The sequence below is a fragment of the Garra rufa genome, chromosome 19 (assembly GCF_049309525.1).
Source record: "Garra rufa chromosome 19, GarRuf1.0, whole genome shotgun sequence".
Taxonomy (NCBI): Eukaryota; Metazoa; Chordata; class Actinopteri; order Cypriniformes; family Cyprinidae; genus Garra; species Garra rufa.
Window position 1 is genome coordinate 6,364,941 of NC_133379.1, and position 9,038 is coordinate 6,373,978.

Genomic DNA, 9,038 nt, shown 5'->3' on the forward strand with positions numbered 1-9,038 from the left:
GAGCTGCCCTAAAAGGACACGACATGCCCCAAACTAGAGGTCTCTCCACACACTTGATGCAAATGATGTCCTAATATTTATATCACAACATTCATGACAATTCTAACTATTTTACACCTTGGGAAAAAATGAATTTGTATGATGGTGTACAATCTGCTGACTTTATTTAATAAACCCTAAACCACCCAAATCGTAAACTTTACGCAAAAGTTTGATGATGTCTTTCATACTTTTCTGGGCCTTGACAGTGTTATTTACATGGCAGTCAATGGGACAGCCACAAAGCTCCCGGTTTTCATCCAAAATATCTTAAATTGTATTTCGAAGATGAACAAAGCTTTTACGGATTTGGAACGACGTGAGGGTAAGTGATTAATGATAAAATTGTAATTTTGGGGTGGAGTAACCTTTTAAAATGATTCGCAGTCTCTCATCCATCAGAATTCGTTCCCCTTCAAACATCTTGATTATCTTCTTATCTTATACTTCAACCGTACACCCAAAGCATTGAGCTTTTGACCTATGCTTTTGACGATGTGTTTAAGCCGATAGTGGCATGCTCAAATGAAGTTTAGAAAATCAATAGCACTTAGTCTTTTTCGCTTGCAGACAGAATGGCCCAGTTAGCCCAGCAGGAGGAGTAATGCACGCTTGTGAGCTTCACTTACATATAAATTTTGAGAGGATTTCTCAGCTCACATATCCTGTGAGCACAGTATGAAAGCTTGAAGGATTTAATGTGTTTTATACAGCCAATGGAACCTGAAGAGCCAATAAAGGCATGAAAAAAGAGTCATGCAATGTTTAAACGAGCTAAAACTAGGTTTAATGTCAGAGCTGCAGCGGCATGCTGTTGTCTCGTATCTTTTCCAGCGAGTGTTGCTAAATAGAAAGACAGGTTTGTGAAAGTTGTTGAGGTAAACCACAGCTGTTAGGTCACCAATTCCAGGAAACTTCTAATGGACTTTCCCAGTCAAAAGCCTCTGTGAGAGAGCTGGCATCGTGGCATCTAAAAGACCATCAATGAAAAGAACATTATCTATAACATACTTTAGTCTATTGGTATAGATTTAGGAGAGAAGGGCGTATTTGACAAATTACATTAATCATGTAAAGCAGCTGGATGCTTCATCTTCAGATTTTAAAGGGATAGTTCACCCAAAAATGAAAATTACCCCATGATTTACTCACCCTCAAGCCTTCCTAAGTGTATATGACTTTCTTTTTTCAGACAAACACAATCAGAGTTGGTTTAAAAATGTCCTTGCTCTTCCAAGCTTTATAATGGCAGTGAATGGGTGTTGAGATTTTAAAGCAAAATAAAGTGCATCCATTCATCATAAAAAAGTTCTCCACATGGCTCTGGGGGATTAATCAAGGCCTTCTGAAATGAATCGATGCATTTGTGAAAGAAAAATATCCACATTTCTAACTTTTCTAACTCTAACTACACCGTAATCCCTAGCTTCCGCTAACTGTGGTACATGTGTTTACAAGACAGTGGTGTTCCAGCAGATGACGTATAGGACGTGGGTACGGTGACAAACGCGGAAATGTAGAGAAGAGAGCAAAGCTAAACACCGGTCATGAATTAGAAGTACACAGGGGTGCACTTAGTGATTTGGGGGCCCTAAGCAAATTCCAGGTATGGGGCCCAACACAATAACTATGTGCTCTTTTATGCCTAACCCTTATCTTGCCCACTCGCTCTCATAGTTTATTTACCCGTATTAGTCAACCAGATGCTGTTCTAAAGCCATATTAAGCTACCTTTTTCGGATCACAAAAGAAGATAAAAAAATGCTTGCACTTGTCCATTTAATAAATTGTAAACTTTTTCTATCTTTTTACAGACATGAAATTATTCAATGCAACTCATTCCATATTGCAAGTGTTCTGAAGGCATTCGGTAGGGTTTGCCAACAAACAAATCCAAAATGTAATCTATTATTTAGCGAAAATCTCCAGTCATCTTCGCATTCGTGCAATAATACGAGTGCATAGGCTATACGTGCATTTTATAGGCGCGCCTTGGAAACTCACACAGGAGAGTCATTTTAAAACATCAAGACGAATAAAATTATGACGTGAAACGCAATAATTTCTTTACTGAAGTGAGTATCTCTTTTCTGAGACAGTCAGTAATATACAGCCAAGAATGTGTGTGCTCCTCATATGATCACTAAAAGCTGTCACTCACTTTCACTTTCGATCTCACGACGTTCTGTTAATAAGCTCTTTACACTGCACAATGAATCTCTTATTAACATTGTATCTACACTTTGTTATAATGAGAGGATTCCCGAGCTTGCAGAACTCCGCAAACTCTGCATTTTGAGCAGTGAGTGGATTCTACCTTAAATACTTCTGGTCATTGCGTTCAAGAAAAGAACAGATAATGGCTGCATTGTTCAATGCTTTCAATATGTTTTGGCAATATCAGGTGGCTTGCTTATTAGTTAAAGGGGTCATCCGATGCCCATTTTTTCATTTTTTCAAGTTCATATGATTCTTTAGGGTCTTAATGAAAAGTCTTTAATATACTTTGGTTAAAAATTCTCAATAGTAGTGTAAAAAACACTATTTTGCCTTGTCAAAATCAGCTCTGCAAAAAATCAACTCATTTTATTGCATGGTACCTTTAAATGCAAATGCACTCTGCTCGCTCTGCCCCTCTCTGCTGTGGGATTACGAGCCGTAATGTTTACTTTAGCCGTGTTTAGCCACATTTAGCTGCATTTATTGGTGAAACTTGCCAACAAGCACATTATTAAGAAAGGCCATTTGCAAAGATGCATAAAAAACCCTTATACGAATGATTCACACGAACATAGAAGCGTATGTAGATCGGGATCTGCACTTTCCTTTTAAAAACTAAAGTAACGTTATCCTCTGCCTCTTCAGTGGCTCAGAGGTCAGGAGTAAATGATGACTGCTATGTTCATTATTACATCCAACAACAGAACACCTCAATCGCTCAATTAGAGTCTTCCTCTGCCCCTGAGTCACACAATGGCGATCGTATTCGGACTGTTTCAGCTCGGTGAGGGCAGGTCTAAGGTAAGACACTCATGTCAATCAACTATGTGTCATCACACTGACAACAAGCTGAGAATGACCTGATTTTAAAAAGGGGATATTACTTTTAAAGATTAAAAAAATATTACTGGGTGGATTTTTTTTTTTATCATTGTAGGTTGGTTGTGTACACAAACTGCCAACACACATTAATGTTCAAACAACATGTAAAAGTTGACTGATGACCGATGACCCCTTTAAGTCCGCCCCTGGAAGTACAAAACGAAGATTTTTAAAGAAAAATGTTCGAGGATTTTGACATAAGTCAAGAGGAGACTGGTTTTCCTTTGCTGTAAACTTTTGCGAGACTAGCATATTCTCATAGGAGCTTAGGTTATGCCTACATCCTACGTCATTCGCTGGAACACCGCTCTCTCGTAAACGCTGATACAACAGTTAATGAAAACTAGAGATTATGGTTTCTAAAGTTTTAAATATGGATATTTTTCTTTCACAAAGGCACCAATTTACTATTTTTCTTGCACTGGTTTAGTTGTTTTAGGTGTGATGTAAAATATGACAGATAGAGGGCGTCAATGGTTGGTTGTACAGTAATCAGAGCGCTAGTTTTCAAGCAGATGAATTCAATGAAACATTTTCCACTTTTACTATTTTCCACCCTTTCCATTCTTGTTTTTTTACTCTTATGTTTACATGCTTTCAGATATATGACAAGAAGTGGCATGTCATATGAAAATAAATGAAGATCATTTTGCGTCTCACTAATGATATTTTAATCATTTTGGTAAGAGAACGGATTAATATGATACTAATTAAGTTAATAATTTATACAGTGACATGGCACCCAGCAAACACACAATGTCCTACTAACGGTCCCATATGGTTATTTTTGAAAGAGAAAAATCCCTAAAAGTAAAGGAAGTAACTTAATCCGTAGGCAGTGATGAGAAGTAACGGATTACTAGAAAGTCTTCCAGTTTTGTAAAAATTCACACAAATATCAGACACTAGTCAGGTGGCTTTAATCACACAGAAAATTGAGAGGCCACACAGCATTTGACCAATGGATTTACAAATATCATTTTAATTTTAAGAAGTTTTTACTCAACATTTCAACACTGCATTGACGAACACATTAATGTGTATTTGAATTATCACTCAGCGGGTTAATTAACCATGTATTATGATGTCTTTGGAAGACTTTTGTGTATCAAACACATTGAAATGGCCAACTTCATGTTATTTCTTATTTATACTGTCAAGGTTTTTGAACAGTAAAATTGTTTAAAAAATGCTTTTTTAAGAAGTCTGTTCTGTTCACCAAGCCTGCATTTATTTAAGCAAAAGTACAGCAAAAATAGTGATTTTTTTATGATTTTTTGATTTTTTTTTACTATTTAACATAACTGTTTTCTATTTGAATATATATTTTAAATGTACTTGTGATTGTTATTTCAAAATTACGTTTTCGGCATCATTACTCAAGACTTCAGTGTCACATGATCCTTCAAGAAGCTGTTCAAGAAACATTTATTATTATCTGTATTAAAAAACAGCTGAGTACTTTTTTAAGGATTTTATGCTAAATATCAGAAAAATATTTGAAATATTTGATATTTAAAAATCAGCATTATTTCAAATAAATAGTTTTTGTAACATACACTATACTAAACTAATCAGTTTTATTTATTTTTATTTATTCCTTCTTTTTGGGGGGGGGGGGGGGGTTATAGAAATTAATAATTGTAATCTCTTATTTAGCAAGAATGCATTAAATTGATCAAAAGTGATGATAAAAATTGTAAATTTTTTGAGCAGCAAATTAGAATTTTAGAATGATTTCTGAAGAAGTAATGATTCACATCAAAAATCAGCTTTGAAATCACATGTATAAATATCATTTTACAATATGTTGAAATAGAAAACTTATTTTAAATAGTACAATTATCTCAGAATGTTACTGTTGTACCTTGGATCAAATAAATGCAGGCTTGATGAGCAGAAGAGACTTCCTTAATAAAACATTAAAAATCTTGCTGTTCAAAAACTTTTGACATGTAATGCATGGATTGCTATCTGAATCATCTGAACCTCTAATATATTTTCTATCCTTTGAGATTTTGAGACAATAAATTAATAATTAAGTAACACAATTACATATTTACAATTCTCTGACATTGCATTTAATTATTTTTAGTAAATGTTTTATTTTATTATGTAAAATGATTTTTAATTGAACATTTTTAAGACTTATTTCTTATCTTTTCTTAGTTTAGCTGCAGTTTTTTTTTTTTTTTTTTTTTTTTTTTACAAATTCCAGTTGTTTAATGCACTTTATGTTATTAGTGACAACAAAATGAATATATTTTCTTTCTCTTTAGTATTTCTGTATGTTTAAAACTTTCCCTTTTTGGAGAATTTAGGGGCTTTATTTTATGTAAACTTATTTTCAAAATCATAAACTACACTTTGCAGAATTACATGATTGAAATTACTGTAATACATAATCCGGCCATCATAAAACGGCATTTATTCTCACGAGGAAACACACATTCTCGACTGAGATTACAATCCGCTCTGCACACGAATCAATTAAACCGTCTGGATCCACAGCTAAAAGATGCTTGCACTTGCGTCAATTAACGCGTGTGAGTCCACCTATCAGATGCCGCCGTTCAGGCGCCCATACGTCTTGCCCAATGCAAACTGATTGATTTACGCGAAGTCTCCAGATGCGCCTCTCCAATGTGAGAGTGAGTGGTAAATATTGATGAAGTGGATGGATGTCCAATAGGTGTATGAATTCCTCTCTCGAACAATTGGATTAAATAGAAGATCTTATGCTGATCGAGATAACTTCATAAGAGTGTATATTTGATGTGGTTCTTACACAAAGGGATCTATACTGTAAGAGATGGCTATTAATACGGACGCCCCTCACGCGACAGATGCCCTGGGCGAGAGAGCCGCGCTGCAGTCCACCGATTTTGGAGATACTCAGAAACTTCTTGACATCTCAGATAAAGAGCTGAAAAGAGAATTAAACCACTCGCCTTCTGATACACACCTCGTTAAGTATCTCGAAGAGGAACAGAATGAACAGACTGTGGTTACCGTTACCTCGGAGCCTCGCTCTCCGTCGCGGGTCAGTTTCAACCGCGCGTCATCGCCCACGCCCGAAGACCGAGAGCCGTGCAGCTTCATGTGGGTGGCCGTGATCTCCTGCTTCTGCCCGGCCGTTCCAATAAACATATTCGCGCTTTATTTCGCGCATATGGTGAGTTAAACTTTTTAACTAATTTTAACATTTCACATTTGTGACCCTGGACTACAAAACCAGTCTTAAGTAGCACGGGAATATTTGTAGTAATAGCAAAAAATACATAGTATGGGTCAAAATGATCGATTTTCTTTTTAAATGTCAAAGATCATTAGGATATTAAGTAAAGATCTTGTTCCATGAAGATATTTTGTAAATTTCCTACCTTAAATATATATAAAAACTTAATTTTTGATTAGTAATATGCATTTCTAAGAGCTTCTTTGGAAAGCTTTAAAGGCCATTGTTTCAATATTTAGATTTTTTTTTTTTTGCACCCTCAAATGTTAGATTTGAAAATAATTGTATCTCAGCCTATTGTCCTATCCTAAACTACACATCAATGGAAAGCGTATTAATTCAGATTTAAAAAAAAATTGACCCTTATGACTGGTTTTGTGGTCCTGGGTCACATTTAGTAATAATTTATTAATAAATTTAATAGAAACCCTTCTTGTTTTAGTTTGGGTGGTTAATTGGGCCCCCAATCATTCATAATGTGACTCATGAGGCCACGATATGTGTTCATAAGGCTTTTTTATCCATGATTTTCTGTTCTGCTTCAGGCTCGTTCCATGATACAAGCAAAAGATTATGATGGGGGCAGAAGACTTGGGCGACTAGCTTTGTTGCTTAGCATCGTTTCCATTGTTGTAGGTCTGGCTATAGTCCTATATCTTGTGATGACAGGTAAACTCTCTCTGTCTTTCTCTACACACACATACACACAGGGGAGTAGATTTCAGGTACACAGGTCCCACCCAACTCAACTTGAAAACATGAAACTGTCAATATCAGATATACAACCAATATTTTAATGGTATTTTAATTCTATTAGTATAAACACAATCAGCGTTATCAAAAAATAAGCTGTTTGTTGTCTGCAGCTGAAGTTGAAAGAGTTGAAATAAGATCATACACTTAAATATCACTCTATTTCCTTTTCTCTCCCCCAAACTATAATTAATTGGACATCCTAGATCATTGATGTAAACGGGTATTGGAGCTGAAACCAAAGATGGATGATGAATGCCTTGTGCATACCTTCAAAAAAAACAAAGCTGGAATATCAATTTATAATATAGCTGCAGGCAGCGATTACGGGGCCAAGCCGCCAAAGGGGCTGTAGCACAGCACAGAGCAGGAAGAGCAAAAACAGCAGAATTGAATGGAGGTGAAAAACAGCAAGTTCAGAATTATCTGTGAGAATAAATTTAGAATGAGCAAAAGTTGAAATGAAAGTGTATTGTTCCTGTATTGCTCCAGGAGCAATACAGATTTGTACAATACTGATCTGGATAATAAATGAATGAAAACAGCACACACAACTTTAAAAAGCTGCACCACACAGAACTCAGAACAGGCTTCAGGGTCAGTGGCTTAAAAGAGTGACACAAACTCCAGAAGAGAAGTTTAGGTGTGAGAGTGACACAAAAACATGACTTAGCATTTTAGACAGAATAGCATGCTAAGCTAACTTAATAATAAAGTAGCTCACGGTTAACCTGATAGCCAAAGAGCCACATTAGAACGAATGGCAAGTGGTTAGCATGCTAACCAATTAGCATGAACGCTAGGTGGCGCTGTATTCAAACTTCTTAGGTACCTCCGGAACATGCTGTCGATGATCCCTACTGATTTTCGAGCAGATATGTCAAAAGGTTCAAACGATATTGCAAATTATGTCAAATTTCAAAATGGTGGAAACATGGTTCAGCCAATCCTGGCAAGATTGATATCCTCAGATTCACAGACACCAAGAACATACTCTTCTGGCAAACTGTTCAAAGGTTATAAGCGAAAATGTGCATTTTTAGTATCTGAAGACCCATATGTGGCGCTGTTCCCAACTATGGCAGGGGCCCACAGATCATGGTGTTGATGAAGGGTACCAACTTTTGTTTTGATTGATCAAAGTTTGGCCGAGATACAGCCTCTGAACCAATTATGGGTTGACATAATTAAGTTCACAACATCATAAACTTTGAACAAAGGTAAATAAAAAAAAATCTGTTTAGTGTATTTTGTGCAGCTCATTCCAAAGATCATCTGAGCCAATTTAGAGAAGAATTGGATCAATTCCGAAAGAGGAGTAGCGAAAAAAACTGAAAAATGTGATCAGCATGAGGAGAGGAATCAGGTGTACTAAGTTTAATTTTTTCTAGAATTAGGGTTTCAGGGGTTATAAACATTTAAATGTTCAATTTTTGAACTGGTGGCTGTGCTATAGAGTGGTCCTAGAGACCCCAAAGTTGGTCAGATCACTATTAATGGCCATCACTACAAGTGTGCCAAATTTCATACATTTCTTATGTTCTGTTCATAGGGTTGCCATAGACCCCCATTGGGGAAGAAGAAGAAAAAGAAGAAGAATAAAGAACACATACAGATGCAGTAGGGGCTACAATCCTTTGGGCTTGGCCCCTAATTATATACAGTGTTAACTTTGTTTCCTTTTTTTGACAAGGACTTCACTGAAAACTATTTCTAACCCCTGAAGGCTGCTCTAACTCTTGAAGGCTGCCAGCCATCTCTGTTGCTGTCTCGGTGATTTAAGGCTTTTATCCAAAAATGCATTAGCACCAAACTGATTTTGCACTAAATCTTAAATGATTTTTTTGTCTTTTTAAAACTATGATCTACATGAAATCTCAAAGAGAAGTTATTTCTATGCAAAGTG

At 36.1% G+C, this 9,038-nt stretch overlaps 1 protein-coding gene across 1 annotated transcript; it reads left to right on the forward strand.

The window, feature by feature from the left end:
- Positions 1 to 5,953: 5,953 nt before the first annotated feature.
- On the forward strand, positions 5,954 to 8,695 carry trarg1b (trafficking regulator of GLUT4 (SLC2A4) 1b). Its single transcript, XM_073823931.1, has 3 exons — positions 5,954 to 6,316; positions 6,925 to 7,048; positions 8,685 to 8,695. The coding sequence occupies exons 1-3, from the start codon at positions 5,954 to 5,956 to the stop codon at positions 8,693 to 8,695; spliced, it is 498 nt and encodes a 165-aa protein (XP_073680032.1).
- Positions 8,696 to 9,038: the final 343 nt, after the last annotated feature.